At 33.6% G+C, this 24,784-nt stretch overlaps 1 protein-coding gene across 3 annotated transcripts in view; it reads right to left on the reverse strand.

Annotated features, from left to right (window-relative positions):
* LOC108917417 (serine/threonine-protein kinase MARK2) overlaps nucleotides 1–24,784 on the reverse strand; it is an 85,635-nt gene that overhangs the window by 46,166 nt on the left and 14,685 nt on the right. The window contains exons 1-2 of one of the 3 annotated variants that reach the window (XM_018723989.2): nucleotides 20,109–20,486; nucleotides 11,057–11,479 (exon numbers count right to left, since the gene is read on the reverse strand). The exons of 1 other annotated variant lie outside the window; for it this stretch is intronic. In XM_018723989.2, coding sequence (XP_018579505.1) covers nucleotides 11,057–11,344 — 288 coding nt within the window. In that variant the 5' untranslated portion in view covers nucleotides 11,345–11,479; nucleotides 20,109–20,486. Of the gene's footprint in view, nucleotides 1–11,056; nucleotides 11,480–20,037; nucleotides 20,487–24,784 lie in introns of those variants that run through there. One more of the 3 variants, XM_018723988.2, reaches the window with a different exon arrangement.

Below are 24,784 nucleotides of genomic sequence, written 5' to 3' on the forward strand. Positions count from 1 at the left end.
TACCCATAAACAAGTTCATTAGAGCTCCCGTTATAAAACATATTGTTGCATTTTTTATTACATTACAAATTGAATAAAAACGTAACGTTGAACTACTTCAGGTTCAAAGAAAAATGGTTTTTCCATTTTTGAAAAAAAACTCCACAACCAAACATTTCTTAAAATCAGTTAGTTTTATATTTTTTCGGAGGAAATTCGGAGAGTTTCTTAAGAAGACTCATATGAAATCCTGCGTTTCTTTTTGGACATTTTTTATATAATTAATTAAAGCAAATAAGATCAGCCATATATTATTATTTACGCCTTCTATAATTAGAGCAATTATAAACCGTTTTACACTTTATGCTGCAATGGCGAATTGCTTGAAGATTAAAAAATGAGACAGTAGGTATATGTAGCGGAAAATTAAATAAGCATTTCTAGGCTTCTAAGAACTGCGCCTAGTCACTTTAGAACAAAGAACAATCTATCCTTGATGTATTTTTTTTAAATAAGCGGTAGATAATTATTTGTTTGTCTGAATACATTTAACTAACTCTCTAGATAAGAACCGAAGTCAAGTAAGTGTATCGGAAAATGTGGCAAAGGTATTATCCTTTAATATGAAATGTTTAAAGTATGTACCACATTCTACGAAATAAATTAAAATTCATTTGCAATAACAATAATTAACGTATCTACAACTTGAACAAAAGGAGTATACTTTTGATATACCATTTTTCTTAGAATGTGTATTTGTTTTGGTTATCAACAAAGCCAATCATAAAAAGGACTAATGCTGTAGCAGCTTCTATTTTGAGCTTATTATTTAAATTATTTATCTAGAAATACTACAAACTAAATATATTTTAAACAAAATAAACCGTACACAACCGTCAAAATTAGATAACGTAACATTTGTTGCTTTTGGAAGGCGTATATCTATTAAGTTTTACACAGAAAACTAAATAAAAAAGTACGGAGTAATGGAAATAATCCTGAATGCTTCGTCAATATCGTTAGCAAAATCTACAAATAAACTTTTATATAAATAGGATACAACCCCTAAAAATAGAAGTACGGAATGGGGACCGAAAGATAAGTAAATTTCTTTTATTACTCCTCCTTATCCTCTAATGCGATCGCATTGTGAAAAAAGTCGAACCAACGAGAGCACGAAGGAAAGTACCTACGTCATAGCGGTGTAATTTCAAGTAACAGCCGATATAAATCTAGGATACTACCGTCTACGTTATGGAAATAGATATAAAGTGTTGTTTACAAACACTGGGAACCATTCAGGTATAATCGGAAATAATTATTTCTGGTTCGGGAAGGTTTATTTTTCTAGAGAACAGAAGAACTCATACACAGTGGCGGAGACTTAAGGGGTAATTGAAGGGAGTATCTAAAAAACAATGTCCATGGCATTTTCGATCAAATACTACGTTTTACTGAATAGTATTTAAAATATAAAAAAAGTATTTTCTTGTATTCATAGTTTTCGGAAAATTAACAATAATAACCCGCCGGAATATAGTTTTTATGTCTCACCAAACGTCGTCCAAATCGTCGATATTTTCAGCTCCACTTTCCCGCTATACGTTTCGAACTTCCGAGTAATGTGCTCCCAAGTGAATTGCTTTCAATAAAAAATATTCTGGTTCCTGTTCCTTCCGCTTCCTCGATTTATCACATTGAGGGGGAGATTTAGTTATCCTTGTTAGGGCAAACGATTCAATTCGAAGCAAAAGGAAAAAGAACACGTGGGTGATCCGACGTACTTCCGATATCAATCACCGAAGATATGGAGGCGTGTAGTTCGCTTTTTAATCGTTAGGCCAATGTATATTGACGGTGTGAAACGTTTGGCCAAGCCAATTCGCATAAATTCAAAAAAAATTTCAATTCATTATGTACAGGGTGATTTCACTATAAATACAGAAACTGCAGGAATAGATTCATTACCAAAAAATAAATAGAGTTTTTTCCTTCGGGATTCCGTATTCGAAATAATGTTAAAAGTTTACAAAAATATACCTATATATTTTCTGCTATATTTTCGTAATGCGGTGAAGGAATTGAATGAATGAAGAAATGAATGAAACTACTTATATTTTGGCAACTAATCCATTCTTATAGTTTCTGTATTTAAAGTGAAATCACCCTGTACCTACATCATGGGTCAACAGATTTAAAAAATCGAAATATATTTGTTTACTGCTGCCGATAAGGGTTACATAAATATGAGATTAAACGAAACTAGAAAAAAAATGCAATAAATCAACAATTTTTTTAAATGTTATCACGGGGTCGTACATTAAATCACAGTAAATATAGAGACATCGTTAATTTCCATAAATATTTAGGAGAAACATCAGATTTCGCAGGCATATGTTTGGCTTTTGACGCAACTTTAACCTTAGGCAAGATAACACTGACGTTCATCGAGTCACAGCCCATAAAACATGTTAAAAATATAAATATTAGACTGCATAATGCAGTTTTTAGTGTATGTGCGTAAAAACATCGTTTGTGTGGTGAAATATAAAAATTTTCTTGATTTCAACTTACAATTTAGACTTGTGCGAAAGAGGGGGCGGTATATTATCATTCTGGTCGAAATAACGCTAAGGAATGACAAGTAATTCAAACGCAATTGTTGTAGGACTTCACTCAATATTTGTTGTTGCAAAAAAAATAAGGAAATCTGCCAAATTGTCTTTCGCAAAGTGTATTTTGAGACCTTAAATTGAAGAATGGACGCCGAAGCATGTTGTGTATCTTATTAGATTATACAGGATGTTATAGAATAACGTGTTTGGCCGCTAGATGGCCGCAAAGTTCAAGAACATTTTTTGAATTTTGTAAATAACTCGAATACGTATTAATCGATTTTGATTTTTGTGGTGTGAACTTTTGCTTTCAATCTGCATATTTCGGTGTTATACAGAGTTAAAACTTAGAACTCCTACAAAATTGATTGTATGTTGATAAAATCCGTTCATAACTTTTGGACGACTATTTTTTATTTGATAGGTGATACCATTTGGAAGTTTTTTTGGGCCTCTTGTAGAATTTTGATTAAATGAACCAAGTACTAGTAGGCTCTGATTTTGTAGGTTGACTGCAACTTCAGTTTGATCCTTAAGCCGGGTGCAATGGCTTAAGACCAATTCTGTTTTACTAGAAGCGGAATAACAAATATTCACAATGATCGTGTCTATGCTCAACAAAATCCACATGCTGACAAAGTGAAACATTATCAGCATGAATTTCGCATCAATTTTTGGTTTGAGATCGTTGATAGCATTATTATTTGTCCTGTTATTCTACCCAATAGACTGGAATGGGGATTTTATTTAAAATTTTTGTAAAACTCGAGTCATGGAAGATGTGCCGTTATTACTCAGAGCTAACATGTGGTTTATGCATGATGGAGATCCACCACATTTCACTGTAAAGATCCGGCAGTATGCGTCCACATCTAACACTAAAGAAGAGTTGTGGAAGCATATCCAAAATGCCATGAATGTTTTGAAAAAATAGCCCTAAAGAACGGCAAAGGGTATCCTTTAACTTTCTTCGCCGAATTAAACTTTGTTGTAGAAACAGTGATGGTCATTTTGAACAGTTATAATAAGTTATACTAGATTTAATAACATCAACTTGTTAGTTTTATCTCCAGAATTTTTTATTGCATTTGATTGTTTTTACGAATAATTTCAATAAAATTAGGCACGTTGTAAATAGCTTTAATTCGTCGTATGTGTATCCATACCGAAAAACGAATTAACATGTGGTATTTTATCGTAGTAAACACTCATTAAGAATTGGGTACAATAACTTAAAAGATCAAACTGAAATTACAGTCAACCTACAAAATCAATGACTACCAGCACTTTATTAAGTATTGTAATATGGGTGGCAAGATAATGTAGATATTTTGTACCCAAACCGCTTATTTAATCAAAATTCTACAAAAACTCCCAAATGGTATCATAAAAAATAGTTGTCATTATTGCCCGAAAGAGAAAAAAGTTACGAACTGATGTTATCACCATATATTAATTTTGTAGGAGTTGCGAGTTATAAAAAACACTCTGTATAACACCAAAATTTGTTGATTGAAAATAAAAGTCCACACTCCAAAAATAATCAAAATCTGCCTATTTTGAGTCCACGAATTTGTGGTCTTCCGTTGTACACGTTATTCTGAGACATCCTGTATATGTAATTATTTTTAATTGAATTAAAATGTTGCATAGTAGAAAACTACAACAAAAGTGAATGGCAAGGTGCTATAATTTGCTACATTTACCGTCATTACTTTACATTCGAAACTACAGTAAAAATTTTATCACAGGTGACCCAAAATGAACATTGAACTTCTGGTAATGAATCTACTTCAAGTTCCAATAAATTACCTCAAACCTCATCCTTAAAATTATTATTTCCCCCAAGTTTATCACTTTCAAGGATGAGAAGTTGATGCCTTGTATATTTTTAATATCTAATCTAGGAGAAACATCAACACGCACATGTCGAGTCGTATATCACGGGGGGAAAATGGCGCCCAACACCGAGCGCGAGTTATTTATGGCACGCCTCTGCGTAGAGTAAAATTAGGAAATCCATACACATACCTAATGCAATTTCGCGGTCTGAATGATTCGAGGTTTCCGGTTAGCCTTGGCGGTATGGTATGACAGCTTCTCTTTGTAGAGAGCCGTTAATATCGCACCAATTTATCTTTCCGTCATTTTTTTTCTGGCCGTCGAACGAGCAAAAACCGACGATTTGTAGAAAATCAATTAGCGGCGTTCTGACGTGAGGTCACCCAGCGCCGAGACCGGCGGAAAAGTTATAGCGCTTTGTTAATTTTTTATAATCCTCTGACAAGTACAGTTCTATGAAAGGCTGTTTTATAAGTCATTTTACGTTTCTGTTAAAAAAAACATCGAAATTGTACATTTTTCAACTAAAAATGTTTTTCCGTCATGTAATTTATATTATAAAGATTTCATTTTTGCAAATCGTCTTCTGAATACCAAAATTTTCTTCGCCGTCCAACAAAAACATCCTTTATCTGTTCGACAGGCGACTCCCGGGCATACCTACAATTCTTAATTACGGACCAACGCTTGGCAACCCTACTTTAAAATTTAATTTCGCCCGGAACAATGCAAGAAGAGCGCTAACCCCCTCGGCGATACGGTTTCACGGAACTGGCTCGGATCCAAACAATCGCCTCTCGCGATTCCTCCGGCTTAATCCGCGCCGCGCTTCCTCGGCCGCCCCGACGTGTTTATGCTATTATGTCATCGCACCCGGCATAATGGGCCTCGGATTTAATTCCGAGAGCGATCATATCGCGTACAAGAACCGAGCTCGGTAGTCCTCGAATGAATTATTTATAGATTCCTGCTCCTTTCTGGTCGCTTTACTATAAGCCGTTTATTCGAGGCAGCGGAGAAGCGTTTTCAGCAGAGCAATTCGGATCTTCCGGCATCGACACAAGGAAACGTTCAGATATTGTCGTATAAGAGCTTCAAATTTCACCCATGTTCCGAATTTAATGCCGGAAATAGTCCGAATTCGCTCAAAATTATCCAGACAGCGCCAGTCGACATTCGAAATTTTCACCTATGTTTTGAAACCAATCGCACGAGCTATGCACCGAGCTGAAAACCGCTTGAGACAGACCAACGCGTTGGCCACGTTTTGAATTTTCTAGAAAAACGGCACAAAAATTAAGTACGACCCCCGGACGAGGTGATGACCTTAAACCTAAAAACCCAACCATATTCGACCACGAGCCAAGACAACATCACGATGAAATCCTTAAAGACCAAATGCAAGAAACAACAGCGAATATCTACCTTGACAATTCACGCAGCTATCAATAGGCGTGATCGAACGTCGACTCTGATAATCTAGTTAATTCATCAGGGTTCCTTCTTTAATTATATTGTATGTGTCCTACTACATGTAATCATCTATATGCTGTACGATTATACTAAATACATTTTTTTATACACTAATGCAAAAAATTAAAGGGTCAAAAGAATTTCCGTAATTTTTCCGTGATTTTTGACAGATTGTACTTAGGTGAAAAACGAATCGTTTCTCTGTTTCAAACAGTCAAACTTAAAAAAAAACTGAACGTAAAGCCTACTTATTAGCACCTAAGAAATTTCTTTGAAGTGAGAATTCTAAATTTATACGCATAACTGCTTTGCGAATATACATAATTTACATGAAAAAGATTTCCTCGCAGTACTCGAATGTTCTAAAATCTTCGCTCATTCAATCTCTCGAGGTAGCCTGGGAGATGGAATAAGGCGGAGATGAAAATAAATTTCGGCCGCCTTTGTCGATTGCGAATAATAAACGTAATTATACTACACATGTACGAATATATTTTTTCTTTCCTTCTTGATAACAACCTGAATAGGAGCGTTGATACATCGTGATATCGTTTATGAGAAACAGTCTAGTTAATTGTACCAAGCACCGTTTCTACAAAGGAAATACTACGTTAACAAAATGATTGAAGTAACTATCACTAGCCACAAAATTTCAATATTATGGCTAGAGGTATAGGTTAGTACGTGTAGTACAGTACACAATGCAATTTGGGAGTTGTACTTTGCATACTAAGAACTTTATTCTTGGTTAATGAATTGCACTTCACCAGGGCTGACGTTCGATCACAGCCACTGATGATTCCGCCAAACCAACATGGATTTTCGGGCGCTGTTGCCATCACTCAATTTCTGCCCTTTTAGAAGTTAAAAGAGAACTTCTATTTACAAAAACACCCTGTATATAGTATATGTCTATGTATTTGTTAGTAGGATGTTCCATAAAAAAACGTTTATGTTGTAATTTAAATATTTCAAAGTGGTAAACAATATTTAAATTAATGACATTCATATTTATGTATATTTTATTACATCATTAATTAAAAATAAGCATTAGAGTACAGGTAAAGATGTTACATGGAAGAAAAAAAGATTTTTGTAACATATTTTCAATTGGTAAGGAAATCGTAGGTTTTATTATTTATTTGCTGCCAGAAAGAGACAGAGCTGAGGTTAAAATTATAAAATAAATTATGTAGATATCATTTAGATAACAGATACTCGTATATATTGATCATCGTTTATTATGGTAAGTATCTCTAAAAATGTGTGCCCTTTCTAAATCTTAATTTAAACCCAAGGTAAGCGATACATTTTTTGAAATTTTCTTAACAATTCTGTTAATCGAAAACCACGCGATCGCTAGTTGCAAAATTTTTAGGGTAGGAAAAACGGAGCATATTTATAAAAACTGCTGAAATTCAGGCGATACAAAACAAAATAGTGTAACATTTTAAATATTCAGTTTTATTCATGAACATCTTGAACTACCTACTTTATACAAATTTTGTTTTATAAATATTTATTAGAAATTTGATGAAATATCAAATATTCCTGTGTTTCTCTGCCCAAACCATATTGTTTTCAGATATATATTTAGATCTGAAGTATAAGATTCTTCTAGGAATTGTGCATGCATTATAAACATGTTTTAATAGACACAACATTCATTTTATAAGAAAAACCGAGGAAATCAGGAGCTCTTCTTATTTATTTTCACTATTTATACTATTTGGAGGATCAATATAGTAAAAATTGTTTACCAATAGCTTCTTGGAAAGATCTGTATAAAAATAAATGACGAAAAAAGTTTTATTCGCTTCAGTATTTCAGATCTCGATTAAAGTAGTTGGCTTCATGAAAAAGCCGAGTTGGGAAGGAGTTCATAGAGGAACTTAAAAACTTATTTTTAAACAACTTACAAGAAAAAATCTTAACAAATGTAAGACGACTGGCAACTATGACTTCACTCAGGATCTAAAAGTGGATAAATGTATCAAAGGGCGTCAAGAGAAATTTATGGAATAACATCTAGCATGTAGAAGTCGAATTTAGAAACTTGAGAAACTAAAATTAAATAATACTCTAGAACTGTATAAGAAAATACATTGGGCGTATGGGGTTAAATATAGATGTTTTATGTTAAGCATGTAACATTAAAATAGTAGACTCTCAACACTCTCAACATCATTAAAACTGGAAACTTTTAGATAGTTTCTAGTAATAACATATAAATTCTTCATTAATTAAATCAATTATTTATTTATTAGTATTTTAGTTCAATCCTTAAAATTTTGTACCTCCCATATTTCTGCTCCAACAGCAAATCGCTTCTATTTTTGGCAAACAATCTTCAAGGACTTTATTTCAACGTGAGCCGGTGCAAGAATGTATCCTTGGAAAGAACGACGATAATTATTATTACGAAATATCTTCCTAGACAGGATTTATTAGTTCCTTAAGTATGCATACCGTGTAAGGCCGTCCCCTAGAGTAAATTATGGGTTTGTTTACACCATTTACTCCGTCGTTTCGCGATTAGTTAGCGGGCATTTTATAATTAATTGTAACGACGTCATAAAATTAGTACACTTTAATATTTTAGTATCACAGGCTGTGTAAATTTATTCCAAACAAAAGCAGAATCTGCTGTTCCGTACCTAAATCAACACGGTCGAAAACTTACTCATAATGTAGCTGACGGAATATGAGCTTTAAAATTTGAAATTACAACTTTGTTAAATAGTTTTTAAGGAAGACAAAAATTAGAGGCACTTTGCTTAAGGAAAATTTCACATTTTGAAATTATTTGGACGCCCTGTATGTTTGATTACATATTTGGTTACTGCCCATGGCTTTCAACAGCAAGATAAGCAAAACTTTTTATCAAGAATAACTTTTTCTCGAAAATTCAACAATAAAATAGTGTACAAGAAAGAGTGGGGTGGGTACCCGTAGACACACTGTATATAATTTGTATTATAAACTGTCGCCCCGGAAACAGTAAGTAGTGACGTAAAAAAATTTATACGACTGGCATTATGTTAAGCATATGTTGCCGGTGTAAAATGACAAAAAGCCAATATTAATTACATAATTAGTATGTTTTTTCGACGACCATCGATTAATGTTACATTTGTTTAATTGTATGCATGCGCTCGATTTAGCAATTTGTTTCAAGTTTCAAAATATTTATCACGTCTAAATAACTGGTCGATACAATTTAAAACTCACTCAAGGAAAACATGCATAGTTCCAACATTAATGTACAAGATAACAGCAATTACACTCAAGGTAGTTTCTTTTTCATGAATCACTTTCATAAAAAAAAACCATTTAACCAGTCGTTATCCCACTTTGGAAACTTAAAATCCAGGATAATTTAATTTTTAAATATATTTTTACGAGGAAATAACCCCAAAGCCTTGAAGCTTCAATATAACGCGGAACTCGCTGGAAATTCATCAAAACTTTGATGCTGGGATAGATGGATGAAGTTACTTCCGATATGAATTCCGTTTAATATCGAACAGCTACGCAAATGTGAATTTCGACACGCAGAAACGGTCCTGAAAGGCACAGAAAATCGAGTTTGCGTCTTAACAAACTGGACGTGTTTTTAATTTCCGCTTGTATATCGAAATTTTCATTTCACATTAAAATCGATTTGAGCAGTTATTTGATAACTTTGTAGCAGGAAATGTCGCGAAATCGTCCCGTTCGTTTCCCCCTCAAAATAGTGACGATAAAATCAACAAAAAAATGCTCAGTATTCCTTATTAGCCCAAAATATTCTTAACAGAAGGATCCACTATAATTAGATCCTTCAAAATTTTCTATATCCTTCGGTTTTGTCCATTCAGAAGAGCATACGAAGGACAACTTGGTAATGTAACTCTTTCCAACACATAATTATACAGGGTGTTTATTGAGTACTTGTACAAACTTTAAACGGTGAATCTTTGACTAATTATAAGATAAAAAAGTTCACAGAGAGGGTTGTAAATGGATTTAAATAACCATAATTTTTTTGTGTCACACTGTATTCATTTTAGACTGAACATACCTATTCTCCATTGAATTTTACGTATAAAAGGTACTCTTAGTATTTGTCGCTTACAAGACTAAGACTAAACTACTTCAACAAATAAGTTGATAACATTTACAATAATTTTTTTACAAAATCTTGAACGCGCTGTATCTCAAGAATCAAGTTGTTGCGGACCCATGTTCATATGAACTTTTTATCCCAAAATTAGTCAAAGATTCACCCTTTAAAGTTTGTACAAGTACTTAATAAACACCCGGTATAATAACCACTTTTACTATTACGCTTCTGTGATTCATATCGTCATTTTAAAGTAGGTAGAAGTGAATCACAAAATGGGCATCGCTAAGTCTCTGAAAACTTAAGGCGAGTTACATAGTCAGTAGGTAGCAATCAGTAATTTTATAATCACAATAATTGCTTATATTAATTAAGCGGTTCCACGAATACATGTGTTACGCAGAGAATATCATTGTTACTATTACATTCAAAGACGTTTACTTTTTAAAATTATAAATATTTCATTAGCTCTTACGCCTTATGAAGGTGAAACTAGATCGGGGATTCCACAGGGGCCAAACATGCGTCCGTCACTCTTTCTCCGATCCATTAATGACCTTGATGGTATGCTAAATTATGAAATGATTTTGTAAGCTGATGACGCGAACACTACGCTTGCGTGTGTCAAATCGGTCAGGCCTAGAATCTTCAGGAAGAACTCAATAAACTTAAAGTAATTATTTGTACACGGAAATCGATTCCTGTTTCATATGGTTACCATATTAATTGGAGATTTTGAGTTTTATTTTTGACAGTACTTTAATTAAGAATGCAAATAGATTATATTGTTAAAGCAGCTTCGAAGGCATGAGGAATAATTCAAATACCCCAATACTTTAAAAATATTAAATAATACTTTCGTTTAATCACAGAAGTAACCACCTTCATCTTTTTCTATATACTTTATATATTTCTATGTCGACTAAATATTATTAGTATATAAACTAACAACTTTTAAGACTTGCTTACAATTCACTTTAATTTATTTATTTATATTAATTTTTTCCATGTCGTCTTCTAATTAATGGAAAAGAAACATTACCTTCTTATTCTTGCCTACGACGAACGGCAGCCCCTCCACGATATTCACCACCATACCCCCGTTCCTGGACTGGGGGTGCACCACGTGGTTGTGGTGGTAGTGGTGGCCGTTGTGGGTTGCGGGACGGGGGGCTATCTTCTCCGGAGGCGGCGTCGCCGCCGATTTGGACCTCCTGAGCAACCTCATCATCTGGTTCCTCACGCTGTAGTGCTGCCTGACGTGGGGGTGGCGGAGGGCCGCCGCCGCGTCCAACTTGCTTCCGCCTATGCTGCCAACTTCGAACATCATACGGGGAAAAGCACGGGAAGCGCGATTCTCCTCATGCAGTCATTTTTTTTTGTCTTCGGCAAGTCACATGTGCCGTGGTTAGTTTTATCCGCACTTAGAGGAAGGCAACAGTGTTGTAGACGGACGGTTTCTCACCTGATAAGGAGGAGTGACGTGACGAAATAAATAGTACTGGAGGTGGAACAGAGCGGCGGCGACAAAAACCTTTGTATCAGTTAATGCTAGAATTCATACTTATTGTAGTAGTTATTTAAAAAAGAAAGGTCGTCAGCGATGACTACGGTGGCTTAAATTAAAATTTTTTACGCAGAAAATAGAGCGGTTGAAATAGGAGTTCCTCAAGGCCCCGTTCTGGGCCCGATGACGTTTCTTTTGCATACAAATGCCTATTGAATGAACTTAAATATCATCTCCAGCGACTTTCTTATTTGGACGTTCGATATATTCGTATTTAAGCGAAAAAATCTCGTATATAATTTGCTTCAACTCCACAGCAATAACAAACGGGTGCAAACAACAATAAACCCTTCTGTCACATTTTTTTTATTCAAACTGACCGGCATATATTTTCAGTTACTCGAAAATGTTTCACGAGCAACAACAGAACAATAATAAGTACTTAACATCATTAATTATAACTAATTTATACCAGTCATTGTTAAAATAAACTTAAACTCATTATCTACTTCAAATATTTCAAATTAAATACAAGAAAAAAATATTCAAGATAAGGTGGCGGGTCAAAGTGCAAATAGCAAAAATATTAAAACAATTCATACCGCGTGTGTACATAAAACAAAACTGAAAATGTGACAAAATAAAACAGCTCTAATTATAAGTGGGCTGTTTTTTTCGATTAAATTAAGCAAAATGCTATAATATTTTACTTACTTTGAAATGAAAATTCGGTTTAAGGGTATATACAGGGTGATTCACTTTTTATAATTAGAACTTTAACCATCGTTATATCTCGTCAAAATAATGTTATTTTGAGGTGTACAGTTTTTCTTCCAAAGGCTTCCTTTTAGAGATATAAGATCTTGAAAAAAATATGAAGATTTTTTTTCCAAAGTTCCAGAAGATGACCAGATTTCAGCCGATCTTCATACATTTTTTTCTAAAATACTCGTAAAGACTTGTACTTTCATGCCCAAGTGCTATAAATTTGATTTGGGTCATATCGATTGAGTTTTGAGAGGTTAAGTTGCCAAGTTTCAATTTACCGCAGTGTAAAAAAAATATATTCATTTTGAAAAATTTCCAGTGGCGTGGAAATTATATTAAAAATAGGGATTATCAAAGCCCCTTACGGACGCATTTGATTGATCTATTTTCACAATAATTTGTAAAATCGATAGAGCTTCTCATTCTTATAAAACAAAAGAAAGATGAAATAAAAACTAAAAAAAAAGTTTTTTCAAGAGCTTATATCTCTAAAAGAAAGACTTTGGAAGAAAAAGTGTATACTTAAAAATAACATTTTGATGAGATTTGTCGATGGTTAAAATTCTAATTATAGAAAGTGAATCACCCTGTATAACCCTGAAAAGATATTGGCAATAAAATTTTCAACCAAAATTGTTTCTGTCAATCTTTTAATGGAATTCCAAAAATACAATCCTATTATTTATAAAAAAAAAACTAGTTTATTGTTATTTGTTAGCTGTACATACTGCTGTTGTCACAATTTATTAACAAAAGCATCTTTAATTAGCATGGAGTCCAATATATATCCGATATATTTATCACGATATTTATTCCTTGATATATATCATGATATTTATGAAACTTTAAGTAATGATTCCTACTGGTTTAAAGTTGCTAAAGCTGTTGGCAGCAAAACCGTATGCTAATCGTTGATGAACGTGTTTATTTACGTGATTTCCCGAATTTTTCAACAAAGTAAAATATGAATATTTTTATTTCATTATTTCTCAAGGTGTTAGTCAATTCGAGCAGGTGCTGTGTGTTTGTATTTGTTTTAATATTTATGATGTTTATGTTGACTTGGTGTAAATTGGTTAGTTTTCTTAGTACCTACTTAATATTCAGGCAAATATTTTTTATTAGTTTCAGAATTTATATTTATTTTTTGTTCTTGTTTTTGATATTTGGAATAAAAATATTTACCTAAATAGTTTCTTAATTTTATTAAGATATTTATCCGATATATATATCAAGATATATATCCGATATTTGATATTTATATAAATATCATAATATTTGCCAACCTTAGCATGGACCATATTTTTACTTAATTCAGCTTAAAAAATCAACCCAAGGGAGATTTTTGTGTACAGATCAACACGATTACATCCATATTTCAAATTTCATCATATGATTTCAACCGCAGCAGTAATACCTGTTGCATTTGAATAAAGAAAAATAATTTTCCAATGCAATTTTAAGCTACAAAGGTCTGGTTTTCAATGTGTTTATATAATATCGTCTGCATTCACCTCCAGCAATATTTACTTTGCACCACGTGGCATATAAAATGTTGAAAACGTCCTAAATTTATTACTGATTCATTAACACGCCAGAACGGTGTTGACTAACGTATTTATTTTTAATTTTCAACGAATAACCTTTTGTACATGCGAGAGGAGTGGGAAGTACATCCGTCATATTATTTTCCGCAAAAACCGTGATTAAACGTTTAAAAAGTAAACCTCGATCGTGTCCTTACAAGATTTCCACAGTGGCATCAAATATCCGTCGCGATGAAAATAAATTGAAAAGAACATACTATATATTTACGTTAAAGGTCTGGAAAAGTCTTGCCCTATCTAGGTCACTAGGAATACGACCTTACGTACTGTTGGAAGATTGATCTGTTCTACAAGTTCGTATTTTTCAACTGACAAAAGCGTGGTATTTGCATTCGAAATTTAAGATGAAGGCGAAAGGGGGAAACTTTTCCAATCGCTCAAATTTCGATTGCAGATTGAGAAAAATCAAATGGAAAGTGGGACAAGCGGAAATGAAAATTCTAACAGCAAACGAATCGATGAAATATCTAACGAACTTAGCTGTTCTGGAATTAACAATAACCCCTTAAAGTTGACTCGACCTGTACCATACTAAAAAGTGACCAACTTGGTACTATTGTTGAAAGCGAGGGTTGTTTTTTTTTGACACTTCCTTATGGGGGCTCTATCAATAATGTATCAGTTTCTTGTTACATTCTAAACCTAATGAGGCGATAAAATCGATGGCGTTTCAATTTCGCACAAATTTTTCCACACTAGGGTTGTCGACCTAAATGGAAAACATCGACAAATATCTACTTCTGTTTGTACAAACTCACATTTCTTAATATTAATTTTAAGACCAGCATTATCTAAAGCTTTTAGTACTATGTCCAAATGTATGTATGTAGTGTAATACAAAATTATCGTATCTATTTAAGATTTTATGCAGGGCTCTAACTAATGCCGCACAAGAACTCTGTAAACCAAATGGCATAACATTAAAATGAAATACTTCCCCATCTATCATAAACCCTATATATTTTCGACTTTCTTCTTCCAACGGAATTAACCAAAAACTATGCTTTAAATCAATTTTAAAAAATATTTTTGGATTCGTTTTTTAATAAAATAAAATTTTATCAATTTCGTTATGCTGTACATTACGGAAATCTACTAACGACGCTTTGGATAATGTTAATGACTAGAAGAATCTATTACACTAACGACTAAATGGGTTCACAACTTTGTCCTTGTAATCTACAAATACAATTTTCCCTACAACACAAACATACCTAACAATTTACTTAGATGACAATGTCAATAAATATCAATATTTATAGCCAGTGAATCATTAACGACCAAAATTTGTACATTAGAAAACTACATTAGCGTGACTTCACTTCTAAATTTAAAGGGAACAAGGGTTTTTAATTAAAAGAATGTCGATATGTCGACATAATTATATATTAAAACATATTTGTTTTCGTCTCGTTCTATTTGTTCCTCAATTACCAAGATAAAATATGTAATTACGCCCATATGTATGACTTACGTGATTAATAGTTGCGCCTGCTGTTTTTTTCCCTAAAAATGTAACCGATTAATATTCAACGAACTAGAATTTTTTAATATAAAATCAATATATTACAAAAAAAGTGAAAGAAACGTGTCATCTTCAGCATCATTGTTCGTAAAAATTACGTGGGAGAAAACTGAGGCCTAAATGTCGCATGACAATAAATTTTGATTATATCCCCCAAAATCTGAAAAGAATACGCGCGAAGTGACACAAATGACAAAGGAGCTCTAGGGTATCAGGAAAATACCACATTCAACCAAAACCACGAAGACGGGATTTGTTGTTGTCTCACTAAAGCCTTTATTACGAAGACGGCTTTTTTATTTGGGCCCATTCAGAACGAATTCGATTAAGTTCTCAATGACTCCGACAATAACACAAAGAAATTCCAGTCGTTCATTAAAGAAAACACTACAAACGCTAAGAAAATAAAATATTTCGTTTAAACTTCCTGTGTAGAGGTTGTTGGAACGGTTCGACTGGGACAAAAAGCTAATCAGAATCGGAACGAAAGTACAATGTATAATGGAAATCTTTTTTCGCGGCTTACAAGGTGAAACAAATGGAAAAGTAATTACGCCTTGAAAAACTAAGAACGATTGGTTTTGCGGTTTAACTGAGAATATGGTCAAAAAATGTTCAATAGTTTCAGATAATATTACAGCCATCTATGCTCTAGCTCTAATACCAAATACAGACTTTCACGAAATTAAGTGTCTTTTTTATAGACAACATCTACATAGAAATATATAGTATTTACTACAGTCAGCTTTAAGTTTGCATTTTTACGATAAAACAAAATAATTTGCTGAAAACATGGGATAGGTATGAAATTATCCACCACAGAATTGACGTGTCGTCTTTTTGACACCGAAATATTTTCCTCTATCTTATATTATATTTATGTTACGGAAGAAATTACATTAGCAAAATGTACATGCAACTAAAGCAATTCACAAAACTTCCTTTACTTCAAATAGTGATTTTAAGAAAAAACGGACCCAGGAAACTAGTTTTCTCTGAGACATTGACCTATTTTTGCGAAACTATCACGAAATCCTCACATAATTGTAACATTATAAAACCATTAACCAAACTTTCGCAACATAAACACACGTGGTTATCGTAAATCTGTACAGCCTAGAAAATAAACGAATCCTTAAAATACGCCCAACTAAATAAAAACTATCGTTACTGGCTGGGTTCTGAGTACAGAAAAAAATCAATGAAACCGAGCTATAAACAAACCGCTTTATTTATTGCAAAGGAAGATCATTAGTCTTTGTTGAAGTGCTCACTTTTATTTACTTTTACAACATTCCGAAGTACGTAGAATAAATATTTTCAACGTACTTTCAGAAAAAAATCCATGCGTAATGCATATGTTTGTATAATAAATCGATTCTAGCTCTAGGAAATTTTTAATGAAAATCGCGCTATTTTTACTATTTTATTTTGGTGACCGGAAATAATAAATGTACATCAGTTTGGCTTTTCACTGGATGTTGAACTCAACACAGGAGCATTTGTAAAGAGCAAAAAGATTTAGCTGACTCTATGTATATCATTAGAACATCGATTAGCGCGGAATTTGTTTTCAAGCAAATTTCAAAAGGAGTTCTCTAATATATTTAATTCATATTACCACCAAAACAGTTCAGAAATGATTTCAATCAACACCGTGGTCACAAGGGACATGAACATGACATCATTCCTCATCTCAACAAATACACTTTTGGTTCACAACGCAGGAGCTGGTGGCACAAACAAAACCAAAGGTAATTACAATGTCTCATGACAATTACGAACTACGGTTAGCCAACTATGGTAACCAGAAGTTTATATTCCATTGTATTTAAAGTATGTTGCGAGAACTGTGTGACTGGTACATACGAAAAAAAAATGGGTCTTTGCCTTTTTCTTCCTACGTTTCGCACAGTCCACGCCATTTGGATCACAACATCTATTGAAACATTTGTTGATATTTACAATTAACACTTAATTCCATACATTGCTCGCATGTTTCTTTCATTTTATTGTACAGCCAGACCCATTTACGAAGGAAAAAAACTCGTTCACAAATAGTATTCCCGAGCCAGACACTCAGACCAAACGACCCACATGCATATTAATGAAAACGGATAAAGACACATTAAAGACACGAATTTTATGGGGCATCACGAAACCGCTTCTATAACAAAAAGTCACGATAAGTCTGATGTCGCACTATGACCCAGAAATAAAGAAGGTTACTATGAGAAACACTACAGAAAATATGCCGTAAATTATCATAGAAAGGAATACACCGATTATGGAATCATAATGGATATTCTTCAACATCATTATCGGCGTCCACTTTCATTTGACCTATGACTACCGAGTGATGTCATTGTTTCACAGGAAAACCTTTAATAATCCAAACGCAATTAGTTGTGTCGTACAATGTCAAAGCCTAATTAAATAATAGAATAAAAAGCTTAAGCACGTGTTTGTGCATGTGGTTAAATGTTTCTATTGTGTGTTGTAAAAAAAAATCTCAGTAGCATTAAGGTGGGTATTTAGCTCGTCAAATATTTATATCTAGTTTGTGCCTGGATATTTTTCAGTTTAAAAATAAATCAATTATAAAAACAGAACAAGGTGTATACTAGATCCTGACCAAATTCATGATATTTCCAAGCTTTTCAAGATTTGGAAAATTTTCTAGGCATAAATTTGAACTCTACAGGGTGTCCTGTTCATATTTCAAAAATCTTGTGCAGGTTCCTCATTCCTTGTTTTCGAGATACAGTTTACTAACCAAATGGCATTTCTTAATTATAGTTAAATCGGTTAAATATAAAAATGTCAAAATTTGTACACGAGTAAACATCAACTGGACGTTAAGAATAGTGTGCAGTTTCTTTCTGAATAGCAGTGTCGTTGATACAGATAATTGAAGGGGTATAATCGGAAAAAAATATGTTAAGTCACAATTTGTTACATTTGCAAACGGTTTTGTAAACCCTAAAGCATACTACAAAAAGAAAGGTATACTTGTCGAAATTCGGTAGCATGTACCTACGAGGAACTTGCACACAAGTTTTTTTGAAACACAAACGGGACACCCCGTATAGTAATTTTCATTCTGTTGTCTCTATCTTCACTTAATATTTAAAAAAAATTTATTAATTTGAAAATTTGCCTCTTGGTTTTTCTCCAAATGAAGAACATTTGTAATTAGTTAAAAAAAAAATCTGAATATCAAATGTGTTTCTAGTATACTGGGTGATTTTTAGTTTAGGAAAAAATGGTACCGTTGAAGGCATGTTTTTTGAAAAATACAGGTTGTTAAAAATTCGCTTCTCACTACAGGGATCTCGGAAAAGGTAAGAGGTACGAAGTAGTTTAAATAGGAGCAAAGTTGCGTAATCAGGGGACCAACATTATGCCTCTAAAAAATCAAGGCTAACATGATTCGTTTTCGAAATATTTGAAAGAAAACGAAATTTTGGAAATCCGTTCTTGTTTCATTTCAGCTTAGTTTGAGGTTATATTGAAAAAAGAAGAACACTTTTTGGCATAATCAATTTTTATATGTAACGTTTCGTCTCTCCAGGACCATCGTCAACTTTATTTTTTTAAATACGACCCTAGAAATTTTATTACATTTTTTGCAAGCCTTCACGATCCTCAATACTTTACTGCCTCAGCCCGAACCAGATTCAGACGTTTTGTCTCGAAAAATTCATCTTCAGTGTATTCGTTCCAAATTTATCTAAATTTTTTATTTAATAAAATTAATTAGAGTATAATATTTAGATGTATGTACTCGACAATATATGGTTTAAATAAAAAAATCCTAAGTTTTTCCTAGTTTCGGTTGTCAAGTGACGAATTGCCACATCAAGGAAAGTGAGACAAAATTATATTTAGGCTCTCTACTTTGTCTTATAAAAGGTAAAAAGATAAATTTTCATTTGTGTAGTCTAAAAATCACTTAGCTTAGGAATTATAGCTTTAAACTTGAGTCCCAATCCATGTTTATGGCAACTTTTTCCTTATTTTAACTTCGACAAGTTTTTGAATTTGTGGGAGTTACCTCAATACCCTCAAAACAGAGCAAAATTTCAGGTTTTCCCGGCGATTTCAGGTTAGTATAGACTTTGTTAAAATAAAAAATTTTAGTTCTCAAACAGGGCATTAAATGTGTTCAAAGAACAACATTTTCGACTAGCGTGAATCGACTATTGTTGTAAGATCAGATCAAGATGTTGAAAAAGCTCAAAAAGCAGCTGGAATAACACAAGAAAATCGTAATATGTTCTCTCACATTCGTATTTATTCCGACATCTTAGATATACTTAATAGAAGGTGACGTTTCGATGGAGAACCGACTTGTTGCCACTCCCAAAAATTTGACATCGTCCCCCCAAGAGTTTCGAATGTGGGCGGCACATGACAGCAACAACAGAAACAGTGAATTACTGATACATCAAATTGGCGACGTGCGAAAACCGTCGCCCTTGCCAGAGACAGGACTTTTGTGGAATTAGAGCGATGTTTGCCATTTTAATTGTTCTCTTAAAATTTACGATATGTCACTCCTCTCGGTCATGCACAAAAGATAAGGCCACTCTAAAATTAAATGCTAAACAAACCGCTTTATCTCCGTCACAAAAATAACATGTAACAGGCAGAAACGGCCGTAAAAAACCGCACGATTACAAACCACTTCACAACGAGGGATCCAGATAGCCGATCACACAGCGAAACAAAAAAAAAACTCCCCGAGGGGTGTGTGCGTCGCACCTCGCGTAAACAATCGACGGTCGCCCGTCAATCGAGCTGAATCGAGTGCTCGGCGGAACGGGGTTGGAGCGAGCAGAACGGCATTTGCGCGCGACAGGAACCCAACGACTGCACCGCGGCCAACTTTGAACTTTGGTGGCCGCGCAGGGCCATCCGCTGGAGGAAAACGGGGCGGGGGGGTCGCGCGACGCTCACTTGACTCGCACGGACGACGGGGAAAGCGGAGACGCTCGCGACAACGGCAGCGCCTTTTTGAAAACGATCGAGAATCGTTTATTTTTTAACGTGACCTTTCAAAGCGAAGCTCCCTCCCGACTAATAATTCCAAATGAAATACGATGTTTGCAGGGAACGTGTGTTGTGGAATTAGTACTAATCTCATTCACGGAGATAATTTATACTATATGTCGCCTGGTTACGTTGCGGTTCGAGCAGTTGCATGGGTTTCGGAACAAACAGCGTGTCACTAGGCGACGAACAATCGCTGAGAAAGAATAAGGCGAGGAAACGGCAATTTAACCGAGTAAAATGCGTTCCTATTCAATCTAGTTAGCGATGGAAGAGCCGCCGAGCACGGGAACATTTCTGATCGGCCGGACCAGCGGATCCACAACTCTTTCACATGATTCCATTCGAATAAAACGTTCTAGATCTTCCCAATTTATAAAAAAAATACAACTAACGTGGTATTGTGCTTGTTCATAATTATGCTGCAATACTATACAGGGTGTATTTTAATTTGACTACCAAACTACTGGTCCTTTGTCTAACACGAAAAGTTTAAATGAACTACGGGTATATTCCAATTCATCATAGGCGAGCGGTTCACCCCTAAAAATAGGCATGAACCGACTAAATTTTTAAAACAAAAACTTGCAGCATGAAACTTTTTTATTTTTTAGTGTATTTTTCTGATAATTTACATATTTCTTTATATTTTTCGGCATGGTCAGTAAACAAAAGTAAAGTTGTAAAAAAAATACTCGCCGAAAACAGTTTTTTATTTTAAAATGTACCAAAATAAACACTTTTTGTTCTTTGACAAAAATTCGAAAAATGCTACTTTCCGAGATATTTATAATTTAATATAAAAAAAGTGACAAAATCGACAAACTTTCGGAATTTTTTTCTAAAAAACTACTGAACAGATTTTAATTCTAAAAAAGCATAATAATCGGCAGATATTCTAATTTAAGATATATTTTTTTGGTGTGGGTCATTTATTTTATTGAAGGTCTAAAGCGAGTAAAAAAAAGTTTTTTAAAGAAAATTATGATAACACTAAATTTTCTTGTTACAATATTTTGGATTAGATTATATTTACAATAAACATTATTACGATTTTTTTTTAATCGATATACGTTAACAGTACAAATGTATTTTGTTTGGTTTTGTAGCCGGAGTAAGGTTTTTGCAAGTAATTAGTCAAATTTAAATGTTCGATTTTTAGTTTTACAAATAACTAAAATGGACTTGAAAGTTATATTAAAACTAAACTAAGCTTTTTAAATCATAAAATTAACCTAATAATAATACCCTAGCGGTCTCGAAAAATAAAAAAGTTATTGGATAATTTATTGTATAGGATAATTATTTTATTTTTATTTTACAAAAATATTAAGAGCAATAAAAGTATATTAATTTATTTTTTTTTAATTTTTAAATAATAAGTTTCCTTAATTTCGACAAGTTCTTGAGTTGAAATAAGCGATTCATCATCAATTTCGGATGGCACATTCTGACATTCTCTGAGCAAGCACAGACTGCACAGCATTCGATAACAAACAGTTACAATTTTTCGTAGAACATTTTCCACTACAAATATGTTTATCATGATTTTCTTTAAAATACTGTTTTTTTACTCGCTTTAGACCTTCAATAAAATAATTGACCTATACCAAAAAAATATATCTTAAAGTAGAAGATCTGCCGATTATTATGCTTTTTTTAGTAGTTTTTGAGAGAAAAATTTCGAAAGTTTGTCGATTTTGTCACTTTTTTCACATTAAATTGTAAATATCTCGGAAACGAAGCTTTTTTCGAATTTTTGTCAAAGAACAAAAAGTGTTTATTTTGGTCCATTTTACAATAAAAAACCATTTGACGAGTAATTTTTTTTTTACAACTTCTTGTTTATAACAATTGACTGACCACGCCGAAAAATATGAAAAAATATATGTAAATTATCAGAAAAATACACTTTATAAAATAAAAAGAGTTTCATGCTGTAGGTTTTGGTTTTAAAAATTTAGTCGGTTACCTTCATTTAGAAGCATATATTTAGGTGTGAACCGCTCGCCTATTACAACATAGCAGCTTGAAAATCGTCTTTTTTTAACTAACTTCTGAATAGATTGCAGCATCACTATCAAAATTGATACACGTTTTTGGCTATTTATAATTCATATGCTTATGAGTAAGAGATAAGGAGAATGTATATTTTTTTGTCTCTTAGGAAGTACTCTTCAAAAGGAGTAGCACAATTGATACCGATGAATCTATAGAATGATCACGTTTTGCAGAGAAAAAGAAATGTTTAGCCTTTGTATTTAAAGTCATCTATTCTGTTGTACAGAAAAATTCGAAATATTATGTAGACTAACCGAGTTTACCTATTCCAAAAAACCATTGCTAAATTCAGGGGAACAACAAACATACCAAAAGAACGAAAAATTACCCGTTTTTCGACATATTTTTCCCTGTAACACTGAAAGTAAGCCCTAAATAAAAAAGTCAGTCTTTATTTTTTGCGAAATTTTCTTAATTAACAATCCTGTCAATCGAAAACTACGCGATCGATCGTTGCAAACTTTTTAGGGTAGAATTGACATATGTTTTACTATTTGTTCACACAGTTTCATCAATATTTATAAATATTTACTTATATTAAATGATTTTTGGGACAGAAATTCTCTAAACATTGTTGAAAAGTTGCAACTGTATTAGCAGAAAATTTACGTAAAAGAAATTTGTACCCTTATTTGCTTTCAAATTACAGCCACTTTTCCATATTTTTTATATACAAGTAAAATGGACTGTATCTCCTAAGAGATGAACATTTTACTAAGGTCGTTCTATACAAAATACGTCCTTAGCTGTAGATTCACCGGTACCATTTCCGCCACTTCTTTTAAAAACACCCTATATAAATTTAAATCAAAATATGAGTTTTCAAGAAGGAAAAAGACAACACTCGTTAACAATTCAGCCCAAATAACATACTTCAACTGGTTTAGAAGTTATTACAAACAAATTGTCAACTTGTTTTATAGTTTAAAGAGTGGGACTAGCTAATTTAAATTTTTTAGTTAATTCTGACCAAGGACACTCTGTAGAAGTTAGGCAGTCGAATTACGGGAAACCCCTTTTTCAAACAAATAAATAAATATTACCTAACACTGTATTACTAATTATAAAAGCAGCTGATACAGTTACCATGTAGAAATACATAATATGGCTTACCCACATGAATGAAAGGAAATGTTGGTTCAACGAAGCCTCGTATATTATTTTAGATTTTCCAGGGTTTCATCCCTACGGGCATCGACTAAATTATCTTTCGGTCGTGGGCGACGGCCCTTAACGTTTGAGCAACTGTGAATCAAATCAATACGTTTTATAATTAAAGATTACATATTTCACGATGTTGGTGATGAACCACCCACGAGTTGAGATGGTTACTCACACGAATATTATCCACGATTACACATTATTATTTTCACAGATACGTTGTTTTCCATGGTAACGCTAATAAAATCGGTAACAGACTTGATCGAACCTGTGTTTTCTTCTACGTATCGCTCAATATCTTTTGAACGGGAAGAGATACCGAAAAACTTTTTTAACAAAAATTGTTGAGAAATATGAAAGCTTTCATACGATGATAAAAAAAATACATGTGAAATTGTGAGAAAAATAATAACGCCACAAACAGTCCTTACCAAGACTGAATTTTAAGACAATAGCGAATGGGCTCTACAACCTTGACAACCACGAGCATAACCCACATCCATGACCCTGCGAATGATCCTTATTAACGACTGACAATAATATATCCCCGAATTACCCGTGTCGGGTCCTGACTGACAATGAGATGCGACCGGAGGGCGGCAAATCCCCGGAATTTTATGGGAGGCGGGCGTCACTGTGATGCCACCGTCGAACGCGATCCGTTTCCAGGCCCCATTTATCGCTTAGGTCAGTGATTTCCAGCACCCTGTCGCCACCCGACCGAGAGGATTTTATCGGTCTCGTCCGATTTTTTTTTATTTTTAAGGTGCGTATTGCGATCACGATCCGACCGTACTTCTTGTAAAAAAAACGGTCTCCCTTGATTGAGATGCCGGTTTTTACCTTGATTTGACAGGTGAGAAATGTTACCGATAAAAGATATGTAAATCTCTGAAATATTCACCACCAAACAGACCGGGATGAGGATCGGTTTTTTTTAAAAAATTGGGAATTCAATCAATTACACACAGTACCTAATTAATGAAACTTTTTTTTATAAATTTCTTGCCCTTATTTGTCGAGAGCAAAGGGTCGCTATGAAAAGTGCCCAACGAACGAGTAACTTCGATTTGTAAACTCATGTGA

This window comes from Anoplophora glabripennis, unplaced genomic scaffold (genome assembly GCF_000390285.2).
Source record: "Anoplophora glabripennis isolate ALB-LARVAE unplaced genomic scaffold, Agla_2.0 scaffold4, whole genome shotgun sequence".
Lineage (NCBI taxonomy): Eukaryota > Metazoa > Arthropoda > Insecta > Coleoptera > Cerambycidae > Anoplophora > Anoplophora glabripennis.